Below are 26,421 nucleotides of genomic sequence, written 5' to 3'. Positions count from 1 at the left end.
CCCTCTGACCCTCCCCCCTCATGCTCTCTCTCTCTATCTCATTCTCTCTCTCAAATAAATAAATAAAATCTTTAAAAAAAAAAAAATTTTTTTTAAAAATTTTTTTCTAATTAAAAAATCTTTAAGTTAAAAAATGAACAACTTATTGATATAAAAATTCAGCCAGAGTCTTACTGAATGACAAAATGCTGAACAAATGAACACTGAAAAAAATCTTTTTAAATTATTTTTTAAAGATTTTTATTTATTTATTGAGAGAGATAATGATAGAGAGAGAGCACGAGAGGGGGGACAGTCAGAGGGAGAAGTAGACTCCCCGCTGTGCAGGGAGCCCGATGCGGGAATCAATCCCAGGACTCCAGGATCATGACCTGAGCCGAAGGCAGTCGCTTAAACAACTGACCCACCCAGGCGCCCTTTTATTTTTTTTTAAAGATTTTTATTTATGAAAAAAAAATTTTTTTTATAAGCACTAAAGAAAGGCAAAAGTACCTATTATAAAATAAGGTAGGGCGCCTGGGTGGCTCAGTTGGTTAAGCGACTGCCTTCGGCTCAGGTCATGATCCTGGAGTCCCGGGATCGAGTCCCACATCGGGCTCCCTGCTCGGCGGGGAGTCTGCTTCTCCCTCTGACCCTCCCATGCTCTCTCTGTCTCATTCTCTCTCTCAAATAAATAAATAAAATCTTCAAAAAAAAAAAAAAAATAAGGTATCTACTAGTCAGAGTTTTCACATCAGCAGGCCTCTACAAAGGCATTTTTTAGATATTTTGTTCATTTAGAAGGTACAGATGGACTTTTGTTAAAAACAAAAATCTCTCATTTTGCTGGTTTTTAAAATTTAACTCTAAGACTGCTTATATGACAGCAACAAAGACAAGGTGATGTGAATTCAGTATTACAATAAAGGTTAGAGTGATTGTATCTGAAAAGCGGATATTTTGGGGGTGAATCTATGTACTGTGCAGGTTAAACAGACTGGGAAAGGTTTAGGAAATGCTCAAGCAATGAGGAATTTTAACTTGTAATGGTATTTTTTAAAAAACAAATCCTTAACCTTTATAAAAAGAAAAAAAAAAGACCCACACAAATGGAATCAGATGGTATTGTCTAATTGCTTATTAAGGTTATTTATAATCAATGCTTATTTGGAAACAGAAACTTGAAAAAAGTTACCCTAGGATAAAAATATATTTCTTGGGGCACTTGGGTGGTTCAGTTAAGTGTCCGATTCTTGATTTCGGGTCAGGTCATGATCTCAGAGTCTTGAGATCGAGCCTGTGTCTTGCTCTGTGCTCAGCAGGGAGTCTGCTTGAGATTCTCTCTCTCCCTCTTCCTCTGCCCCTCCCCCCGCACATGCTCTCTCTCTAAAAATAAATAAATCTTTAAAAACTATATATATAATAAATGTAATATATATATATTTCTTTACATTTACAGAGTAATCATTACTTAGGACTTGGTAAGTATATTTCCTTACAAAACCTGCCTACTGGAGCACAGACTCAATATTTGAAAAACATTTTCACGTTGATTCTTCTTAGATGTGAAAATTTTTTTTTAAGATTTTATTTATTTATTTGAGAGAGAGAGAATGAGAGACAGAGAGCATGAGAGGGAGGAGGGTCAGAGGGAGAAGCAGACTCCCTGCTGAGCAGGGAGCCTGATGCGGAACTCGATCCCGGGACGCCAGGATCATGACCTGAGCTGAAGGCAGTCGCTTAACCAACTGAGCCACCCAGGCGCCCCCTCAGATGTGAAATTTATTTTTTAAGTTTTAATTTAAATTCCAGTTAGTTAACATACAGTGTAATATTAGTTTCAGGTATACAATTTAGTGATTCAACAACTACATACATCACCCAGTGCTTATCACAAGTGTGCTCCTTAATCCCCATCACCTGTTTCACCTGTCCCCTCCCCCTTCCCTTCTGGTAACCATCAGTCTGTTCTCCAAAGTTAAGAGTTGGTTTTGGGCGCCTGGGTGGCTCAGATGGTTAAGCGTCTGCCTTCGGCTCAGGTCATGATCTCAGGGTCCTGGGATCGAGTCCCACATCGGGCTCCCTGCTCCTTGGGAGTCTGCTTCTCCCTCTGCCTCTCTCTCTCTCTCTCTCTGTCTCTCATGAATAAATAAATAAAATCTTTAAAAAAAATAAAAAAATAAAAAAAAAATAAAGTTAAGAGTTGGTTTAGATGTAAAAAAAAAGATTTTTTTTTTTTTAAAGATTTTTATTTATTTATTAGTCAGTGGGGTGGAGCACAAGCAGAGGGAGTGGCAGGCAGAGAGAGAGGGAGAAGCAGGCTCCCCGCTGAGCAAGGAGCCTGACGTGGGACTCGATCCCAGGACCCCGGGATCATGACCTGAGCTGAAGGCAGATGCTTAGCCGACTGAGCCACCCAGGCGTCCCCCCCCCCAAAAAAAATTTCTTTTTAGGATTTTTATTTATTTATTTGACAGAGAAAGACAGAGCGAGAGAGGGAACACAAGCAGGGGGAGTGGGAGAGGGAGAAGCAGGCTTCCTGCGGAGCAGGGAGCCCGATGAGGGGCTCGATCCCAGGACCCTCAGATCATGACCAGAGCCGAAGGCAGACACTTAACGAATGAGCCACCCGAGTGCCCCGGATGTAAAATTTTTAATGCAATTTTATACTGGTTAAAATTCAGAACTGAAACTTAAAAAAAATTAATGTTTTAATCAGAAAAAGGAAACTATCAGTGGGGCTCAGCTTTCCAGCACTTCAAACAATATTATGATTACAACCTCTACACATGTCAAGTGTTATTCTTGAAACTTACATTCATATTTAACACTTCCAAGTGTCTTAATAATCTCAGTAACTTTAAGCAAGATCACTGATTCAAAAAATATTTAGAGTACTATGTGTTTCTGACATTTTCTCAACCCTTTCCAGCTACATTTAGATTACTGTCCACTTGTTGCTAATTTATAGAGAAATATAAAAATTAAAAATAAGCTTTTCGTTTTGCCTTAGTTATTAAGTCTCAACTAAAAGGTAATAATTATACCCAGAAGGACGGAATTAAATTATTAGCCTTAGGTGGATTATAGAAGATATGTGAAGTTCAACAAGGCAACACTACAAACGTAGAAACTTCATAGTTGTGTTTAAATGAATAAAAAAATGAACATGCTCGGTCCTTTTCTATTTTCCTTTCATACAGAGTTTCTTACTATCTTATTTGTTAATGCTGCTAATTTCTGAATCACTTATGTAAATCCAAACACACAAAGGTATTTCACCAATAGCTTCCGTTTTTTTCTAAATATACTCTCAGCTGATTGAGTCTATGAGAGCTTGCTTTAAACATATTTCCTGGCATCATTAGTGTAAAAGCTGTAAACTACAAAAGTCTAACAGAATTACAGTGTTTAGGTATAAAAATGTTGGTTGCTAGAATCTGGTCTGAATGGCTTGCTAGCATGACTAGGATTCATGAAAAGTACTAATTAGCAGTACCCCAAGTTCTCTGAGTTCTTTATAATTTACTCATTCATTCAACGAATACTTATTAGGTATTCAAAAAGTGTCAGTTATTGGGCTAAGAATTGTGAGTAAATATGCCCAGTACCTATCTCTTGTTACAGACAGTAACAAAAATATCATAACCAACAAATGTAAAATTGCAATTATGACAGGTGCTATAAAGAAGAGTATGTGTTACTCTGAGAAACAAAAATGGGGGGATGGGCAGGTCAGGCAAGGCTTCCCTGAAGAAATGAGGCTCCAGCTGAGAGCAAAAAGAGGAACAGGAGTTAAGAAGGTGAAGGTAAAAGGGGAAACATTCCAGAAAGAACAGTTTATGCAAAAATCCTATGATGATGGTCAAAAGAAAGCTATTATAGTATAGCTAGGGCAATGAGAGCGAGAGGGAATATAGCTTCGGTACAATCAGGGACACATTGTGGAAGACGTTGTAGGCTGGCTACAGTAAGGGTTTTGATCAGATTTACTTCTTTTTTCCCCAAGCTCACTGTCGTGTGGACAACAGACTAAAGAGACACCACAGTGGATACACAAAGATGGCTTAGGAGGCTACTGCAGTTGTCCAAGAAAGAGATGACAGTCTTCTTGGTTATCATGGTATGAGTAACAAGAGGAAGAATCTATTTATAGTGAGGGAGGAACTACATATAAATATTACTGTGGCCAATGAGAAATCCATTTTCAGGTATTACCTATGTGACCATTATAGATAAAAGGTTAAAGCTTTTCTAGGTTTTACAGTAAAGTGTAAGTTAATTCCCCTTTAATCTGTTTTTTAGTGCCTTGCGGGTTTATATGGGCCTGTACTACTCGTATAGGCAATACTACATAGTTAATGATTACATTTTCAAAGCCACCCAGATATCCTTATGATTTTTCTAGTCTATCATATCAACAAATAACATATATTTAGTGCCTACTGTAAACAGGACATTGGGCTAACCTTTAGAGTTGTAAAGAGATATTAGAAAGAGTCCTCATTTTCAAAAGGCATATACTCTAGTTAAATAGACAGGACTTAGCCCAAATAGCAAATAAATTGCTAGGTCTCCTGCAGCCTACTACAAATGACCTACAAAGTAGGTCTCATTTTGTCCTTAGTCCAAAGGCTTATAAGTTTCAAAACATGCTTGGTTTACTGTAGTCAAAAGGAGAATTTTGAGAGGGGCCTAGCTGCTTTTTATTTATTTATTTTTTTAAATTTAAATTCAATTTAGTTAACATATAGTGTATTGTTAGTTTCAGGGGTAGAATTTAGTGATTCATCAGTTGCATATAACACCCAGTGCTCATTATATCTAGCTGCTTTTTAAAATACAAAAGTCAGATAGAGATTGGAACTACCCTCTGACTCTGGCCAAAAGAGATTCTGAGAGGATGAATGAGTTATAAATAGAAAGAAAGAAAAGGTGACTGAGGAAAGTATCTTGGAGCAAAACAAGTAGATCACAAACAAATATATACAGAATGTTTCAATTTTTAGAAAGTTCAAAACCAGGCAAAACAAAATTATATTGTTAGGGGTGCAGAAGAGAGTGGGTTACATATAAAGAAAAACTAGAAAATAATCACCATAAAATTCAAAATAGACATAACATAAGAGGGGCTTCAGAGGTGCTGGCAATATTCTATTTCTTGGCCTGGCTGGTGTTTATAAAGGGATTTACCTCTTAACTGTTCTTTAAATTACATATCAAAATATATGGGTATATATTTATGCACACTTCTGTATGTACATTTATAATTTAAAAATCCTCTTTAAAAAAAGCATCTCTGGGGTGCCTGGCTGGCTCATGCTGATAGAGCATGTGACTCTTGATCTCAGGGTTGTGAGTTTGAGCCCCAAGTTGGGGGCAGAGATTACTAAAAAAAATATAAATAAATAAACTTAAGGAAAAAAAGCATCCCTGTGAATGAGGAAGCAGGACTTTGATTGGGCTTTAAATACTATTCTAAGCCCAAAGACTAACATAGCAGTGTTGACTAGAAAATTAGCACACTTTTCAGCCATGGACGGTCACTTAATGATAAAATGTACTTGAGTGGAAGCTAAATATTAAGTGGGGGCAAAGGAGAAGTGGTAATGCTGAGCACAGACATAAAGGCATGAGAAAGAGTTCAGGGGAAACCCAGGCTGAAGATCTGGCTAGAAACAAAAAGATGAAATAAAAATGCAATTAATAAAATCTTATTTGGAAGGACAACTGAAGATAAGCCCTACCCAGATGCCAAAACATAAAGGATCACTTAAAAGTCAAATGCTATTTGATTAAGAAAAAAAATTATTCAATAACAGGTTTAGAGGAGAAATAAGTAATAAGCAGTACTTAAATATCACTTGCTTTCATGGACTAGGTCTCTTAAGTATTTGTGATTTTGATGAGGTGAACTTCTAAGGTTATATAAATAAATTAAAACTACATTTTCTATAATGAATTGGTGAATGAGCTATGGTAACATTTCAGTCACTTCTCATTCTTCTTATCAGAAGATAACCACAATCTTAAGAATTCAAACTGACTCTAGGGGGCTAAGCATTATACCCTTTAACCTAAAATACTGAATTGACATGAATGTTACTGAAAATCTTTGTTGGTCCACCTGTCTGAGTAGCTATCCGTTCATACATCCATCTGTCCATCATTTATTGATTTCCTACTATTACCAGACATTATACAGGTTACTGGGGATATAGCAATGGATAAGATAGGCATAACCCCTGCCCTCACGGCATTTATGTAGGGGGAGGGACATACATGAGTCAAAAAATCTCACACATAATTATTTAATTACAACCATGATAAATGCAACAACATATAAGCACAGGGTGCTATGAGGTCATAAAGAAAGACTTAATTTAGTGCTGGACAGCTGAACAGGAAAGGACACCTTGTGGACGTAACACTTAAGCTGAAATCTGTAGGGTAAGCAGGAGTTAGGCAGAGATGGGGATGCAATATGTAGAATTTTCTAGGTGGGAGGAATAGCATATATAAAGGCCCTGAGGCAGAAAAGAGCTTGGTATATAGAGGAAATGCACAGGGCCAAAATTCAAGTTTATAACATTTTTTGGACTACCTTGATAGCAGAGTCAGGTGACAGAGATTCCACTGACTTTAATAATGCCTAGAATTCTAGGACTACCTTTTCAGCAATGAGTATTTGCCTCTAGTATAGACATTTAATTTATAGAATAAACACTAAAAGCAAGTATATTTTACAAGTAATCGAATGTGTAGAATTCAAACTCCCCTAATTTAATCTCTCTCAACAATTCTAAAATTACTTACAAAATAAACTGCTCCAAAACTTCCATGTCCAATTTCATGCAAATCAATAAAAAGTTCTTCAGGATCATCTTTGTAGAAGAGATCAGCAATCTCTGGGTCCTTTGGCACCCCTTTACGCATGATGTCCAGTATTTGCAAATGTTTTGCTTTTGATATCCCAGTCAGCCTTATCTCTCATTTACAAATATTTTTGGGGTAAGTTTTTAGTACCTGTAAAAAAATAAGGTTTGACATTAACTTATTTCTAAAACATCTTGGTTGGTGGCAATACAAATTAATATTAAAAAGCACCTTGGTCTTACAACTTCGTAATAAAAAGACAAATAGCCCAAAAGAAAAACGGGCAAAGGATCTGAATAGATATTTCACCAAAGATACACAAGTGGCCATTAACACATGAAAAGATGCTCCACATTATTAGTAATTAGAGAAATAAACATTAAAACCACAGTAATATATCATTTTATATCCACTAGGATAACTACTATCAAAAAGTCAAATACTATTGGTAAGGATGTGGAGAAAGCAGAACCCTCCAAAACTGCTGGTGGGAATATAAAGTGGTGCACCATTTTGGGAAACAGACTGGCAGTTCATCAAGAACTGGGTGGCTCAGTTGGTTAACCGGCTGCCTTCGGCTCAGGTCATGATCCTGGGGTCCTGGGATTGAGTCCCACATCAGGCTCCCCCTGCTCTGTGGGGAGCCTGCTTCTCTCTCTCTCTCTGCCTGCCATTCCCCCTGCTTGTGCTCTCTCTCTGTCAAATAAATAAAATCTTTAAAAAAAAAAAAAAGCATTTTGGTCTAATTGATATTGAAATAATAACAGCTAAGGTTTATTAAGCACTATTATGTGTCAGGAAACACTAAGTTCCATATATGTATATATTATTTTCTTTAATCCCTATAGCAGCTTCATAATGTAAGACTTTATTACTTTGATTTTATATAACAAACTAGAACTGGGAGGCAAAACTACTCCCCCATAATCAGGGAGCTAGTATTTGTCAGAACTGGGGCCCAAACCCAGATCTAACTGTAGAGCCCATGCTCTTAATATACAATATATACATATAGAATAGGTAATTAGGTAACAAACTGCTACTATTTGGAGATTATGCTAACATTCACTTAAAGAGGCAGATTATTCTGCTGCTTCACAAAATATTCTGAGTTTAAAATTTCTATTAATAGAAGGACATTATTTTGACATGCTTATATATTGGTTGTTAATAGTTACATTTAGCTGATATAGATCCTTATTTTTTGAAAAATACTGAAATATTAACTTTCATCTATATTTTTTTATTATAAATATTCCCCCCCCCCCATGAGAATCAATCATTCCAACACTGAACATGTCACAGGATAATTTGTGTTTCTTCCTTGACCCATCAGATAACTATGCTAGAAATTTAGTTATTGGCCAATAAAATTGTGTTTTTAAAAATGTGAGCCAACAGGCTTCATTCAAGGAGAAGAGAAAAAGAGGATTGTTAATAAAGAAGTATAAGTAGTCAGTGCTAAGAATCATTTTTCTCTTGTGACATGACAGCATTAGCTATGTACATTACATGGTTAGTCTAGTTAAATCATTAGCATATGTAGGTCAGCAGCCTAACCATCTATCCAGGCAACTCTTTCCTGACTCAACAAATATTTATTGAGTGCCTACTATTTGTCAGGTATGTACTGGGTGTTGGTTGGTCCCAGGTACAATGGGATGTGGTCCCTGTCCTTAAAGGGCTTAGAGTCCGATGTGGGAATAAGCATTACACTATAATGATACAAATAACAAAATGGTTATAAACGATTTTTATGATGAAAAAGCAAAAAATTTAATAGAAGATATAATAGGGTGACCCAGTCTATTTTTTCTTGGATATGAAAAAGCAGGCCTTTTTAGGAAAAAATAAAGTAATTCATTCAATATGGATGTATGGAAGAGTTGGAAGGAGAAAATATAAAGCTGGTGTTAAGCCAAGGAAAATCACACCAGGCCTTTTAGGCCATATTAAGAAATTTGGACTTTATCCTGAGGGTGGTGGGGATCCATCAAAGGTTTCAAACAGGAAAAAGGCATTCCTCTGCACACTCCACTTGTAATCCTGGGCACTCATCCTGACAATCCATGAATATTGATAACCAAGTATAAAGTCAATGTATTAATACTATTGAAAAAGTGACTTAAATTTAGTTGTCAGTCAAGTGACTAAAAGTACAAAACTAACATTGAAAAAGTGCTATTGTCTTCATTGCTTATGTTTGAGAACAGAAAAGAGAAACAATACATTAAATCAAGGATATGCATTTTCAAGACTATGCGAAAAAAAAAAAAAAAAGCAAATTATGAGAATGTCTTTAGGAAAAACAAAAAGATCTGTGAACTAAATTTATGAGAACTAAAATCTTTTCAATCATCAAAATGTATTCTAGGGGCTCCTGGGTGGCTCAGTTGTTAAGCGTCTGCCTTCAGTGCAGATCATGATCCCAGGGTCCTGGGATTGAGCCCCGCATCAGGCTCTCTGCTCAGTGAAAAGCGTGCTTCTCCCTCTCTTACTCCCCCTGCTTGTGTTCCCTCTCTTGCTGTGTCTCTCTCTGTCAAATAAATAAATAAAATCTTTAAAAAAAATGTATTCTAAACTTTTAAATATTTTGGCTTCAGTGTGAATAAAGCTAAATACTATGGATAATCATTTGGAAGAATACATATTTCACTATGTCATACTCTAGACTAAAATGATTCTCTAAAGAAATGAATATTTAAATACAAAAAAAATGACACCATAAAAACTTCTTAAATAAATTTCAGGTGAATCTTTAAATACTAAGCAAGACACCAGAGGCAAAAGTCATAAACTAAAATCAGTAAGATTGACTATATGCAATTAATAACTTCTATATCTTAAAAAAATACAATGAATGGACTTCTGAATCCAGCCAAGATGGAGTAACAGGGACTGGATTTATTATCTGCCACCAGAAACAACTAACATTACAGGAAGGAAAACAGACCAAAATTCTTCATAAATATAGATGCAAAAACTGATAACAAAATTACAGCATATAAAATCCAATAATATATAAAATGGGTAATACATCATGAGTAGATGGGATTTATCCCAGGAATGCAGGGTTGGTTCAATAATCAAAAATCAAGCAATGTAATTCACCAAATCAACAATCTGAAAAAAAGCCAAATAATCATCTCTAAAGATGTAGAAAGTCATCTGACAAAATCCAAAATTCAAACCTAATAAAAATTCTGAGCCAACTCAGAATAGAAGGTAATATCCCCAACTTGTTAAAGGAAATCTATGAAACATTTATAGCTAATATCAAAAGTAATGGTCAAAGACCAAATGATTTCCTCCTAAGATTAGGAATGAAGCAAGGAAGTCTGCTCTCAGCCCTTCTCTTCAACATTGTGCTGGATGGTCTACAAGTGCAATAAGGCAAGAAAAAAATAAAGACATCAAGATTAGAAAGGAGAAGTGAGACTTTTACTGACAAACAACATAACCACCTATGTAGAAAATTCAATGCAATCTACAAAAAGCTACTAGAATTAATAACTGAGTTAATCAAAGTGGCAGAACACAAGATCAAGATCAATATATAAAACTCCATTATATTTTTATATATGAACAAATGGAAACCAAAACTTTGAAACATCACACTAGCATAAAAATATGAAATACTTAGGGATAAATCTGACAAAGAATGTGCAAGACCTGTACATTGAGAATTATAAAATAATGTAAGCAACTACTTTCTGCAAGGTAGGAGGTGCGGAGAAGTGAATCTGAGTGATTCTGATATATGGGAAGATAAACCACGGGGGTAGGGAGCCTCCATAAGCCGGCTACCAGAAAGTGATACAGCAGCAGAACGCAAAATCAGAACCCTGCTCCAGTGAGGGAGGTCTCACCTGAAAGGTGCTCACATTGCTAAGCAGGGGCAGAACCTTAGGTGGGTCAGTGTGGTCTCAGGATCCCCAGGGTCACAGGAAGACCGGGGGTGCCTGAGTGAGGCAGAGTTCCCAGGCACTGGAGCAGGGAAGCCAGCTGCAATCAGGGAGCCCAGGAGTGGGCTCTCAGCTCGGGGTTGTCACAAACCACGAACCATGGCATGATCGGGTGACTGCTCCCTGAGCCGGCACCCAGCAAGTGGCAGTACCGGTGAGACCCCCCTTCCTTCCTGGGAGAGGAGTGGTGAAGGAGTGTTCCGCAGGAGTCTGCAGGGTTTGGAGACTCGAAATGGGGTCGTGTGCCTGAGATAGAAACCCTTGGTCACAGGCAGGGTAAGCATGGAGTGCAGCCGGAGACCAGGGAGACAGGAGTGACTGACTGCTTTTCTCTGGTGGTACACTGAGAAGTTGGGCCCCAAGCTTTAGGCTCTGGGGCTGGAGACTAGGAGGCCACCATTTTCATTCTCATCCTCTAAACCTGCTCAGAAAGCCTTCAGGGAACAAAAGCCACATAGAGCAAACCAGAACAGATTATTTAGCCTGTCCCCCTGGCAAGGGTGGTGCAATTCTGCCTGGGGCAAAGACATTGAGAATCACTGCAACAGGCCCCTCCCCCAGAAGATCAGCAAGAACATCTGGCCAAGACCAAGTTTACTGATCAAAGAGAACTGCAAAACTCCAGTGCTAGGGGAATATAGCACATAGAACTCATGACTTTTTCCCCCATGATTCTTATTCTTTCAATTAGAAAAAATTTTTTTTCCTTTCCTTTTCCAATCAATTTCCTATTTTATCAACTCCTTTTTAAAATCTTTTTTTAATTGTCATTTTTACAGTTACATTCTATCCCTTCATTGTATTTCATTTTATTTCTATATATATGTAAGTTTTTCTTTCCTTAAAATTTTGGGATATAGTTTCTTCTAACAGACCAAAACACACCCAAAATCTAGTGTATGGCTCTCTTCTATTCACCTGTCTGATCATATGCTCTTTTTTCTTCTTCTTTGTTTTGTTAGTCTTAAAATTTTCATCTTTGCAGTTACATTCTATCCTGTCAATGCATTTAATTCTATTTTTGTATATATATGTTTTTCTTTCTTTAAAATTTTGAGATGTAGTTTCTTCTAACAAACCCACCAAAATACACTCAGAAGATAGTGTATTGCTCTGTTCTGTTCACTTGTCTGTTTATATCCCTTCCTTTGTTGTTGCTCTTGTTGTTTATCTTTTGTTTTTTCTTATCTTTTAATTTTCATTTTTATAGTTACATTCTATCCTTTCATTATATTTAATTTGATTTTTGTACATATATAAGTTTTTCTTTCTTTACAATTTTGGGATCTAGTTTTCTAACAAACAGACCAAAATACACACAGGATCCAGTGTATTGCTCTGTTCTGTTCACCTGTCTGATTATATTTGTGTTTAAAAAAATTTTTTTTCATTTTATTTTTATTTTTTTTCCTCAGTTTCGGGTCTCTTCTTTTTTTTTTTTTTTTTTTTAAAGATTTTATTTTTATTTATTTATTTGAGAGAGAGAGAATGAGAGAGAGAGCACATGAGAGGGGGGAGGGTCAGAGGGAGGAGCAGACTCCCCGCAGAGCAGGGAGCCTGATGCGGGACTCGATCCCGGGACTCCAGGATCATGACCTGAGCCGAAGGCAGTCGCTTAACCAACTGAGCCACCCAGGCGCCCCCGGGTCTCTTCTGATTTGTTTAGTGTATATTTCTCTGGGGTTGTTGTTGCCATTTTAGTCTTTTGTTCTCTCCTTCATCTCTTCTTCTCTGGTCAGAATGACAAGATGGAACTCACCTCAAAAAAGAGAACAAGAGGCAGTACTGACTGCCAGGGACCTAATCAGTATGGACATAAGATGTCAGAACTAGAATTCAGAATAACTATTATAAAGACACTAGTTGGGCTTGAAAAAAAGCATAGAAGACACCAGAGAATCCCCTTCTGGAGAAATAAAAGAACTAAAATCTAACCAAGTCAAAATCAAAAAGGCTATTAATGAGATGCAGTCAAAAATGGAGACCCTAACTGCTAGGATAAAATGAGGCAGAAAAGAGAAGTAGTGATATAGAAGACAAAATGATGGAGAATAAAGAAGCTGAGAAAAAGAGATAAACAACTACTGGATTACGAGGGAAGAGTTCAAGAGATAAGTGATACCATAAAGCAAAACAATATTAGAATAATTGGGATCCCAGAAGAAGAGGAAAGAGAGAGAAGGGCAGAAGGTATATCAGAGCAAATTATAGCAGAGAACTTCCCTAACCTGGGGAAGGAAACAGGTATCAAAATCCAGGAGGCACAGAGAAACCCCTTTCCTCTTAAAAATCACTAAAAATAAGCCAACACCCCAACATATAATAGTGAAACTTGCAAATCTCAGAGACAAAGAGAAAATCCTGAAAGTAGCTCAGGACAAGAGGTCTGTAACCTACAAGGATAGAAATATTAGACTGGCAGCAGACCTATCCACAGAGAACTGACAGGCCTGGCATGATACATTCAGGGTGCTAAATGAGAAAAATATGCAGCCAAGAATACTTTAACCAGCTAGGATGTCATTCAAAATAAAAGGAGTCATAAAAAGCTTCCAGGACAAACAGAAACTAAAAGAATTTCTGATTACTAAACCAGCCCTAAAAGAAATATTAAAAGGGATCCTTTAAGCAAAGAGAGAGCCCAAAAGTAACATAGACCAGAAAGGAACAGAGACAATATACAGAAACAGTCACTTTACAGGTAATACAATGGCACTAAATTCCTATCTTTCAATAGTTACTCTGAATGTAAATGGGTTAAATGCCCTAATCAAAAGATACAGGGTATCAGATTGGATAATAAAGCAAGACCCATTGATATGCTGTCTGCAAGAGACTCATTTTAGACCAAAGACACATCCAGATTTAAAGTGAGGGGGTGGAAAACCATTTATCATGCTAATGAATATCAAAACTAAGCTGGGGTGGCAATCCTTATATCAGACAAATTAGATTTTAAACCAAAGACTGTAATAAGAGATGAGGAAGGATAGTTTATCATAATTAAAAGGTATATCCAACAAGAAGATCTAACAATTATAAATATTTATGCCCCTAATGTGGGAGCAGCTAATTATACAAGCCAATTAATAACAAAATCAAAGAAACACATTGATAATAATACAATACTAGGGGTCTTTAACACCCCACTCACTGCAATGGACAGATGATCTAAGCAGAAGATCAACAAGGAAACAAGGGCTTTGAATGACACACTAGATGGACTTCACAGATACACTGAGAACATTCCATCCTAAAGCAACAGAATACACATTCTTCTCGAGTGCACATGGAACATTCTCCAGAATAGATCACATACTGGGTCACAAATCAGGTCAGATCGGGATCATTCCCTGCATATTTTCAAACTACAATGCTTTGAAACTGGAACTCAATCACAAGAGGAAATTTGGAGGCTAAAGAGCATCCTACTAAAGAATGGAGGCTAAAGAGCATCCTACTAAAGAATGAATGGGTCAACCAGGAAATTAAAGAATTTAAAAAATTCATGGAAACAAATAAAAATGAAAACACTAATGTTCAAAACCTTTGGGATGCCGCAAAGGCGGTCCTAAGAGGGAAGTATTTAGCAATACAAGTCTTTCTCAAGAAACAAGAAAGGTCACAAATACACAACCTAACCTTACCTAAAGGAGCTGGAGAAAGAGCAAATAAAGCCTAAGCCCAGGAGGAAAAGAGAAATAAAAAAGATTAGAGCAGAAATCAATGAAATAGAAACCAAAAGAACAGTAGAACAGATCAACGAAACTAGGAGCTGGTTCTTTGAAAGAATTAATAAGATTGATAAACCCCTGGCCAGACTCATCAAAAAGAAAAAAGGACCCAAATAAATAAAATCATGAATGAAAGAGGAGAGATCACAACCAACACCAAAGAAATACAAACAACTATAAGAACATATTATGAGCAACAATATGCCAACAAATTAGGCAATCTGGAAGAAATGGATGCATTCCTAGAGACGTATAAACTACCAAAACTGAAACAGGAAGAAACAGAAAACCTGAACAGACCCATAATCAGCAAGGAAACTGAAGCAGTAATCAAAAATCTCCCAACAAACAAGAGCCCAGGGTCAGATGGGGAATTCTTCCAAATATTTAAAGAAGAATCAATACCTATCCTTCTGAAACTGTTTCAAAAAATCGAAAGCGGGGGGGGTGCCCGGGTGGCCCAGTTGTTAAGCGTCTGCCTTCAGCTCAGGTCATGATCCCAGGGTCCTGGGATAAAGCCCTGCATTGGGCTCTCTGCTCAGCGGAAGCCTGCTTCTCCCCTTCCCACTCTCCCTGCTTGTGTTCCCTCTCTTGCTGTCTCTCTCTCGTCAAAATAAATAAATAAAATCTCAAAAAAAAAAAAAAAATCAAAATGGAAGGAAAACTTCCAAACTCTTTCTATGACGCCAGGATTACCTTGGTCCCAAAACTAGACAACGACCCCACCAAAAAGGAGAATTACAGACCAATATCCCTGATGAATATGGATGCCAAAATTCTCACCATGATACTAGCCAATAGGATCCAACAGTACATCAAAAGGATTATTCACCATGACCAAGTGGGATTTATTCCTGGGCTGCAAGGGTGGTTCAACTCCCCAAATCAATCAATGTGATACACCACATTAATAAAAGAAAGGACAAGAACCATATGATCCATCCTCTCAATAGATGCAGAAAAAGCATTTGACAAAGTACAGTATCCTTTCTTAATTAAAATTCTTCACAGCAGAGGCACGTGGGTGGCTCAGTCGGTTAAGTATCTCAGCTCAGGTTGTGATCCTGGAATCCCAGGACTGAGCCCTGCGTTGGGCTCCCTGCTTAGCAGGGAGCCTGCTTCTCCCTCTCCTCCTAGCTCATGCTCTCTCTCTCGCTATCTCTGTCACTCTCTCTCTCAAATAGAATCTTTAAAAAAAAATAAAATAAAATTCTTCACAGTGTAGGGACAGAAGGAACATACCTCAATATCATAAAAGCCATCTACTAAAAGCCCACAGTGAATATTCTCAGTCAGGAAAAACTGAGAGCATTTCCCTAAGGTCAGGAACACGGCAGGGATATCCACTATCATCCCTGCTATTCAACATAGTACTAGAAGTCCTAGCCTTAGCAATCAGACAACAAAAAGAAACAAAAGGCATTCAAATCAGCAAAGAAGAAGTCAAACTCTTACTCTTTGCAGATGACATGATATTCTATGTGGAAAGCCCAAAAGACTCCACCCCAAAACTGCTAGAACTCATACAGGAATTAAGCAAACAGGCAGGATATAAAATCAATGCACAGAAATCAACTGCATTTCTATACACTAACAATGAGACAGAAGAAAGAGAAATTAAGGAGTTGATCCCATTTACAATTGCACCCTAGGAATAAACCTAACCAAAGAGGCAAAGGATCTGTACTCAGAAAACTATAGAATACTCATGAAAGAAATTGAGGAAGACACAAAGAAATGGAAAAATGTTCCATGCTCATGGATTGGAAGAACAAATATTGTTAAAATGTCTATGCTACCTAGAGCAATCTACACATTTAATGCAATCCCTATCAAAATACCATCAACTTTTTTTCACAGAGCTGGAACAAATAATCCTAAAATTTGTATGGAACCAGAAAAGACCCCAAATAGCCAGAGGAATGTTGAAAAAGAAAACCAAAACTGGTGGCATCACAATTCTGGACTTCAAGCTCTATTACAAAGCTGTAATCATCAAGACAGTATGGTATTGGCACAAAAACAGATACATGGATCAATGGAACAGATTAGAGAACCCAGAAATAGACCCTGGACTCTATGGTCAACTAATATTCAACAAAGTGGGAAAGAATATCCAACGGAAAAAAAAGTCTCTTCAACAAATGGTGTTGGGAAAATTGGACAGCCACATGCAGAAGAATGAAACTGTAACATTTCCTTACACCATACACAAAGATAAACTCAAAATGGATGAAAGACCTAAAAGTGAGACAGGAATCCATCAAAATCCTTGAGAACACAGGCAGCAACCTCTTCGACCTCGGCTGTAGCAACTTCTTGCTAGATACGTCTAGCAAAAATGAACTATTGGGACTTCATCAAGATAAAAAGCTTTTGCACAGAAAAGGAAATAGTCGACAAAACCAAAAGACAACCGACAGAATGGGAGTAGATATTTGGAAATGACATATCAGATACAGGGTTAATATCCAAAAGTCTCAAACTCAATACTCAAAGAACAAATAATCCAATCAAGAAATGGGCAGAAGACATGAAGAGACATTTCTCCAAAGATGACATACAAATGGCCAACAGTCACATGAAAAAAATGCTCAACATCACTCGACACCAGGGAAATACACATCAAAACCACAATGAGATACCACCTCACACCAGTCAGAATGGCTAAAATTAACAAGTCAGGAAATGACAGATGTTGGCAAGGATGCGAAGAAAGGGGAACCCTCTTACACTGCTGGTGGGAAGGCAAGCTGGTGCAGGCACTCTGGAATACAGTATGGAGGTTCCTCAAAAAGTTGAAAATAGAGCCATTCCACTCTTAGGTATTTACCCAAGAAAAATGAAAGCATATGTCCATTCAAAGCCCTGTACACAAATGTTCATGGCAGCTTTATTTTTAATAGCCCAAACTGGAAACAACCCAAATGCTCATCAACAAAGGAACAGATAAACAATCTGTGGTACATGCAGACAATGGAATGCATTTCAGCAATAAAACGAACTACTGACACACGCTACAACATGGATGAATCTCAAGATAATTATGTTGAGTGAAAAGACAGACCCCCGCCAAAAAAAGAGTACATACTTTATGATTTTATTTCTATAAAATTCTAGAAAATGCAAACTGAAGTAACAGAAAGCACATCAGTGGTTGCCTGGGGATTGGGGTGAGTGAGAAGAGGTGGGATGGAGGGATTAAAAAGAGGTATCAAGAAGCTTTGGGAGTGCTGGATATGTTTACTATCTTCACAGATACATATTATGACAAAACATATTATATTCATTAAATATGTTCAGATTATTGTATGTCAGTTATACATCAATAAGGTTGTTTTAAAATGATGCAGTAAACAAAAGTGAAAGGCAAATAAAGTAGGAATGATGCAAAATATGTGCTGGTTAAAAGTTATTCTTACCAGACAGGTGACTATAAAACACTGATGAAACAGACTGAAGATGACACAAACAAATGGAAAGATATTCTATGCTGATGGGATGGAAGATGTCCATACTACCCAAAGCAATCTACAGATTTAATGCAATCCCTATCAAAATACCAACGACAGGAGTGCCTGGGTGGCTCAGTCAGTTAAGCATCTGCTTTTGGCTCAGGTCATGATCCCAGGGTCCTGGGATTGAGCCCCATGTGGGGCTCCCTGCTCAGCTGGGAGCCTGCTTCTCCCTTTCCCTCTGCCACTCCCCCCTGCTTGTGCTCTCTCCCTCTCTCTCTCTCAAATAAATAAATAAAATCTTAAAAAAATACAAACAACATTTTCCACAGAACTAGAATAATACTAAAATTTGTATGGAATCACAAAAGACCCCGAATAGCCAAAAAAATCTTGAGAAAGAAGAACAAATTGGAGGTATCACAATCTCAGACTTCAAGATACACTACACAAAGCTGTAGTAATGAAAACTGAATGGTACTGGCATGAAAATAGATACATAGGTCAATAAAACAGGACAGAGAGCCCAGGAATAAACCCACACTTAAATGGCCCATTAATCTAGAACAAAAGAGGCAAGAATATACAATGGGGAAGAGACGGTCTCTTCAACAAATGGTGTTGGGAATACTGGTCGGCTACATGCAAAAGAATGAAACTGGACCACTTTTACACCATACACAGAAATTAACTCAAAATGCATTAAAGATCTAAATATGAGACCCCAAACCATAGAGCTCCTAGAAGAAAACATAGGCAATACTTCCTTTGACATCAGCCATAAAAACATTTTTCTCAATATGTCTCCTCAGGTAAGAAAAACAAAAGCAAAATTAAACTATTGGGACTACACCAAAATAAAAGGCTTTTGCAAAGAGAAGGAAACCAGCAACAAAATGGCAAGGCAGCCTATTGAATGGGAGAAGATATTTGCGAATGATGTATCTGATAAGGGGTTAATATCCAAAATGCATAAAGAACTTAGAGGACTCAACACCCCTAAAACCCAAATAATCTGATTAAAAATGAACAGAAAACCCGATTCAACATTTTTCCAAAGAAGACATATAGATGGACAACAGATAGAAAAAAAATGCTCAATATCCCTCATCATCAGGGAAATGCTAATCAAAACCACAAGATATCACCTTACACTTGTCAGAATGGCTAAAATAAAAACCACAAGAAATAACAAGTATTGGCAAGGATGTAGATAAAAAGGAACCCTCGTGCATTGTTGGAAGGAATGCAAATTGGTGCAGCCACTGTGGAAAACAGCATAGAGGTACCTCAAGAAACTAAAAATAGAATTACCATATATTCCAGTAATGGAATTACCCAGAGAAAATGAAAACACTAATTCGAAAAGATATATGCACCCCTATGTTTATTGCAATGTTATTTACAATAACCAAGATATGGGAGCGACTGAAGTGTCCATCCATCGATGAATGGATAAAGAAAATGTGGTGTACACACACACACACACACACACACATGATGTAATGTTACTCAGCCATAAAAAAGAATGAGATCTTGCCATTCACAGCAACATGGATGGACCTAGAGCATATAATGCTAAATGAAGTCATAGAAAGACAAAAAGCCATATGATTTCACTCATATGTGGAATTTAAGAAACAAATGAAGAGGGCGCCTGGGTGGCTCAGTTGGTTAAGCGACTGCCTTCGGCTCAGGTCATGATCCTGGAGTCCCTGGATCGAGTCCCGCATCGGGCTCCCTGCTCGGCAGGGAGCCTGCTTCTCCCTCTGACCCTCCCCCTTTCTCATGTGCTCTCTCTCTCTCATTCTCTCTGTCTCAAATAAATAAATAAAATCTTTAAAAAAAAAAAAGAAAAAAAAGAAACAAATGAAGAAAGAAAAAAAGAGACAGAAAAACATTCTTTTTTAAAAAAATTTTATTTATTTGAGAGAGAGAGAGCACCAGCTGGGGAGGGGGGGCAGAGGGAGAGAAGCAGACTCCCTGAGGAGCAGGGAGCCCAAAGCAGGGCTCGAGGAGCAGGGAACTCAATGCAGGGCTCAATCTCTGGACCCTGAGATCATGACCTGAGCCAAAGGCAGATGCTTAACTGACTGAGCCACCCAGGTGCCCCCCAAAAAACATTCTTAAATATGGAACAAACTAGTAGTTGTTGCCATAGGGGAGGTGGGTGGGGGGGTGAAATAGATAAAGGGAGGGGGTTAAGAGTACACTTATCTTGATGAGCACTGAGTAATGTATAGAATTGTTGAATCATATTGTACACCTGAAACTAATATAACATTGTATGTTGATTATACTTCAATAAAAACATACATCAGACAAGTGTACACATACACATACATACATCTGCTCACACCGTCAAAGGACACATACAGGAGAAAGAAAATAGCAGTGGCTATTAAGGATATGAAACGTATACAGTTTCACTAGTAATCAAAGAAATAAAAACTAAAATAATAGGACACCTCATTTCACCTCCCAAATTGACAAAGTAATAGAGAAAAGATACAGTTTTCTGTAAGAGCATAAGGAAACAGTCATTTTTGTACATTGCTGGAAGAACAGGATGGCTATATTCTTTGACCAGGTAATATCCTTCTAGGAATTTATATAAGGCAATGTCCTTTTTGTTTTGTTTTAGCAATAGAGGCAGGATGGAAGAGGTAGAACATAAAGAGGGATGAGACCATGAAGATGGGAAACATGGCTTCTTTCATCTCCAAGTCTGGATTTCTTTACAGGCTTGTTTTATCTGAAGTAGGTGTTGTGATTTCAGGTAACTTTATATTTCCTTCTTTTTGCTTATATGTATTTTCTAAATTTTCTGCAAAGCCTATTACTTCTGTAATTAGAGGAAAAGTGATGTGAAAAATTTTATGTTACTTCAAAGTCTAATTATAAAGTACTACAATGAAAAAGGCAATATATATTTCCAGAAAATAATTTGATAATAGGAATCAAGAAACTTTAGGTAAGGTCATTTCTTTTAACCAAGTATTTCTCCAAATTGTAAGCTGTGACTGAAAATAATGAAAATCTATAAGGAAGGAATTTGAAATTAAAAAGTTTTTATAAAATAATTTTTATCCCAATTTTATTAATATTTTTCCACTTTGCCCTGTTTTTTTTACAAATATAATAAAAATTAATTATAGAAAAAGCAGAAGACACAATCTCTTCCCATCTTATGGGAAAGCTTTGTCATGGATCTATGGACAATACCTTTTTGTGAATGGCACAAAATATACTGTATTGCTCAGATTCATCTTAGCAGCAAACTCTTTGTCCTCTTTTAAAACTTCAGTCTTTTGCATTTATGGTGCACCTATGGAAAAGAAGAATGAAATATATAATTATAAAAGCAAAATTAAGGAAGCCATAATTGATCATATGGTAGCTTTAAAATTTTACACATGTAATATTACAAAGTTAAAACTTTTACCTTCATCTGTTTGTGAATGACAAATGCAAAAGGTAAGATCTGCACATCAAAGACTCGGGCTACACTTTCACAAGCAATACCAGGAAAAAAAGTGTCCTTAGAGTTCAGAATCTATATTGAGACTTCCATTGGTTTGAGTCCAGGGAAACTCAACAGAGTCTACCAGTAGACAGGACTAATCTGACAGTTGTGGTGATGCTACTGATTGTCAGTAAGGCTTATATTCTGAATTGCTTTTCCAATAAGCATGATGATTTACATTGGCTCATCTATCTCCCCATTCCTAGGCTCTCTTATAACCAGTCTTCTGCATTTGGGGGGTAATGATTATTCTTTATTATCTATTAAAGATGTATATGCCCAATGTAGAAAATCTGGGAACTAAATACTATTATGAAGAAAAATCTATAATCCTACCCAGGACAAAGTTCATTAACAATTTGGCATACTTTTCTCCATGCTCATATTTATTTCTTCATGCTCATATTTATTTTGTTATATACAGCTGAGATCATTTATACATATAATTCCATAGTCTACCTCTTTAATTCTAGATTATGAGCATTTTTGCCATGTTATCACTGTTCACAAAGATCATTCTAATGACTGCTCAATGTGTATCTCTCAATGTATATCTTCCTATTCATTCACAACTCCTTCTCCACAATTAGAAACCAAGGCTGTATTCAACTCTTTGTTGAACTATTAAACATTACTGTGTTTGGAAGATCTTTGTGCATATTATTTATCTACATTTTAGGGCTTTCTTTGGAATGGATTTCTAGTACTAGAGTTCTGTGGTCAAAGAATATAACAATTTAAAACATATAATACGTATATTGAAATAATTTTTAGGTAACCTGACTGCTTTGGAGATGAAGGCCTTACAGAGGGGGAAAAAAACTAGAAAAAAGGTATTGACTTCCACTTTCACATTTTTCCTATTGAGGATATTCCAATCTCCTCACATGTCTATACTTATAAACTAATCTTTCTCATTATTTTTATTATTCCCTCTGATTCTATGGCTGTGAAATGTTACATGAAGTGGTAGCTATTATTGCCAGAATTCTGTACCACATTTTACCTAACCATCAAAAGTCAAACCAATCAATAATTGCCATGTCTGCATATCTATCCTGCAAATCTAGCATGACTATAGCTTCAATAAACTAAAAAATTCCTTGAACACTAGTTGCAAGATTTCTAAGAAAGTAATTTAAAATAAGGCATTTACTAACATCCTCATGTCCTAATTTCAAATGTAAGAGGAACTATTCATTTGGACTGCATTTGGACATGCTATGGACATGCATGCTCAGTATTTTCTTTCTTTAAATACTTCTTCATTCTTACATAATTTTCTTAAAACATGTTCTCTATGGTTGCATAGCTCTATAAATATTCTAAAATAAGCTCTATGACTTCTAGGAATTATATTTTCTCGGTTTTATCTTTTTTTTTTTTGCCCCTTGCTGGAAGACTGCACATGCTATTGAGGCTGAAAAGTATACTCTGAAGTTTATCCATTACACCTAAGGGATGTTCTCAGCTTTCTTCCATTCCATAAGCTCCCTTTTTCTTTATAAATGTCTCTTGAATTCCATAAAACTGTCTTTTCTTGTTTTTCCAAATTATTCCTCCTACAGTTTCTCTTCTCTCTGATTTCTATTTTTTTTTTTTTTAAGATTTTATTTATTTATTTGACAGAGAGAGACTCAGAGAGAGAGGGAACACAAGCAGGGGGAGTGGGAGAGGGAGAAGCAGGCTTCCCGCCGAGCAGAGAGCCTGATGTGGGGCTTGATCCCAGGACCCCAGGACGATGACCTGAGCTGAAGGCAGATGCTTAACGACTGAGCCACCCAGGCGCCCCTCTCTGATTTCTAAATAAAAGTTCCTCCAAGTATTTGCCTGAAGCCCTATGTGTGACTGCAAGCTGCTCTAACTTCTGTCCATTCAATGGTTTCCAGTAAGGCTAAGGCATTACACTGTGCTGACCTCCTTTCCAAGCCCCAGCCCCATATTTTCAAATATCTTTTTGGCTTCTCCCCTCACTTATACCTTACATTAACTTTGACCTTTCCACTGCCCTCTCAATTAATTCACAATTCTGTTTCAAATATTTCCTTGTATCTGTTTCTTTGCTTTTTCCACTTCTGTTATCTTTTTCCTCTGCTTCTACTTGGTCAGACTCTAGTCTATCTTTTCTGGAATTCATCTTTTTTTTGGCGATTTTATTTATTTATTTGACAGAGAGAGAGAACAAGTGTGTGTGCGTGGGGAGAGGCAGAGGGAGAAGGAGAAGCAGACTCCCTGCTGAGCAGGGAGCCCAACACGAGGCTAGATCCCAAGCCTCCAGGATCATGACTTGAGCTGATGGCAGACGCTAAACCAACTGAGCCACCCAGGCGCCCCCGGAATTCATCTTAAAAACACTATTATCATAATCATCTTCCTGAAGCAAAGGTGAGATATCACAACTCTGCTCAAAATCCTTCAATGTCTCCCTACGGCCTACAGTATAAAGAATAACTTTATGTAACTAACATTCAAAACTGGCCTCAAACCACTACTCTAACCAAAATTCTTCAACTCCATAATCAGGAAGACTGAACTACTATACAGTTACATTTTCATACCTTTTTATTTGCTTATGCTGTTCCCTCTGACTAGAATATCCAAATCCCAACCACTCTCACAGTCCAGGAGAACATTATCTCTGGTATAAGACCTACCACTTTCCCCCTTTGCTTCAGTTTTAAATACATATATATTAGTACTCTTACTGTATGACAAGGGCTTCTTCAGAGGAAGATACATGTCTAACCCTATGTTTTGATTAATCATTCTATCTCATGATACCTTTTTCTAAAAAGCATTTTTTTAAAGATACAATTCACATACCGTACAACTCACCAATATAAAGGATATAATTCAATGTTTTTTTTGTTTTTGTTTTTTTTAAGATTTTACTTATTTATTCGACAGAGAGAGAGAGAGAGAGAGAGCATGAGTAGGGGGGAGGGGCAAAGGGAGAGGGAGAAGCAGGCCTCCAGCTGAGTGGGGAGCCCTACATGGGGCTCAACCTGAGGATCCCGGGATCATGACCTGAGCCGAAGGCAGACGCTTAACCACCACCCAGGCACCTCTGTAATTCAATGGTTTTTAGCATATTCACTGGTTTATGCAGTCATCACCATGGTCAATTTTAGAATATTTTCATCACCACAAAAAGACATCCTATGCCCTTTAGCTATTACGCTACCACCCCTCCATTCCTAAGCAACCACTAGTCTACTTTCTGTCTCTATAGATTCCCCTCTTCTGGACATTTCCTTTGAATGGTCTTTGTGACTGGCTTCTTTCACTTGGCATGCTGTTTTGAAGGTTTATTCATGTGGTAGCATGAATCAGTATTTAATTTCTTTTATTGCTGAATAATACTCCATTATATAAATATACCACATGTCGTTTACCAACTTATAAGCTGATAGACATTTGGGGCTGTTTCTACATTTTGGCTACTATGAATAATGCTATTATAATTGCTTGTGTACTATTTTTTGTGTGGACATACATTTTCATTTCTCTTGATTATATACCTAAGAGTCAAATTGCTGGGCCCTGTGACATCTTTATATAGCAGGTACTCTATAAAAGTCTGCTGAAATCTCTTTCCCTTTTCCATCCCAGTCTTACTCTCAAAGTGATCTCTAAATTCATCCTTCCCTCAAAACATGAACAAGGACATTTTTCCTTCAAGAGGATTGCATTTTAAGAATTAACTGAAGATTAAATGATATGCATGGAATTATTTTTTCCCCCTGTCTTGACCTCCCGCAACCTCAGGTACTGCATTTATAGTGAGAACTGAGAACTGTGCCAAGAATGCAGTATTTCTGGTCTTGGGCCCTTGGGCCGACTGAACAATCCAGCCAGCTTAGAGGAGAAGATTTCAACAGAGATGTGCAACTAGAATAATTTTCTTCACTCTTTACTCTAAGAAATGGAAATCTTTCAACAATGATAATCAAATTATTTTTCATAGACATCCTAACTTAATATAAGGAACAACGCTTGATAGAGAGTAGAAATATTTTTCACGATTTCCCTTTTCCCAGAAACTTTCAAGAAAGATGATTCACGGAAGATCTTAGTTGACTTTCAATGTTGTAGTCCCACTACTTCAACAATAAACCTGAAGCCAACTATTTTGAAAAACCCCAATATTTCAGCATTAGGGAGTAAGAATCACAATGTTTCATATTGGAAAGATTTTAAAGCTCAGACATTTCAACTCTTTTTTTTTTTTTTTTAAACTGAATCTCAGAAAAGTGTCAAATCACACCTATGTAGTAGTGTTACCCCAAATCAAAATCCAGGTCTTCCGATTTCCCACTCCAGAAAACTTCCTTCTGAATCAAGTTGCCTAAGTCAGACTTCAAAACAGAAAAGCCAAAAAGTTTTTCTATTTTGCTAATTAGAGGGTGATCAAGAAAAGTTTAATCAAACGTAAAATTGGACTTCTGTGTTATTATTGCTCCAAAATATTTTTTAACACTTGAGTATGTAGTGGTAGATTCAGTTCTTACATAGACTGAAGCATCAACAAATTTGGGGATCTATTTAAGAAAAAAATTTTTACAAAATTCCCACATAGAAATAAGTTTTAGGGCCTCAGAAAGGGCTGGTGCAAACAATGGGCTCTGAAACTTAAACCTCACTGTAAATTAGCCCATGTAAATTCCTATTATCTTGCTCCCAGAGGGTAGAGGCAGGTAAAATCTTCATTTTACAGCAATGAAAAATGAAGTACAAATAGTTGATAGGACTTTTTCAAAGTTAGAACTAGTCTAGTTTTTCTTCCTACTATAATACAACTACCCATACAGACTTGAAGAGAATTGTTCTTAAAGAAAGAAACAGAAAACTGTTTTGATTAGTTGTTGCTACTGTCTGCCACTAAT

General features: G+C 37.0%; 1 protein-coding gene across 3 annotated transcripts in view; it reads right to left on the bottom strand.

The window, feature by feature from the left end:
- TAOK3 (TAO kinase 3) overlaps window positions 1–26,421 on the bottom strand; it is a 184,568-nt gene that overhangs the window by 84,894 nt on the left and 73,253 nt on the right. For all 3 annotated transcript variants that reach the window (XM_032431233.1, XM_032431235.1, XM_032431234.1), the window contains exons 2-3: window positions 21,235–21,337; window positions 6,796–7,005 (exon numbers count right to left, since the gene is read on the bottom strand). In XM_032431233.1, coding sequence (XP_032287124.1) covers window positions 6,796–6,915 — 120 coding nt within the window. In that variant the 5' untranslated portion in view covers window positions 6,916–7,005; window positions 21,235–21,337. The remainder of the gene's footprint in view (window positions 1–6,795; window positions 7,006–21,234; window positions 21,338–26,421) is intronic.

Source organism: Phoca vitulina, unplaced genomic scaffold, assembly GCF_004348235.1.
Source record: "Phoca vitulina isolate PV1807 unplaced genomic scaffold, GSC_HSeal_1.0 scaffold46, whole genome shotgun sequence".
NCBI lineage: Eukaryota > Metazoa > Chordata > Mammalia > Carnivora > Phocidae > Phoca > Phoca vitulina.
Note: the sequence above shows the minus strand (reverse complement) of the source record. Positions and strands in the feature narration are given on the sequence as shown.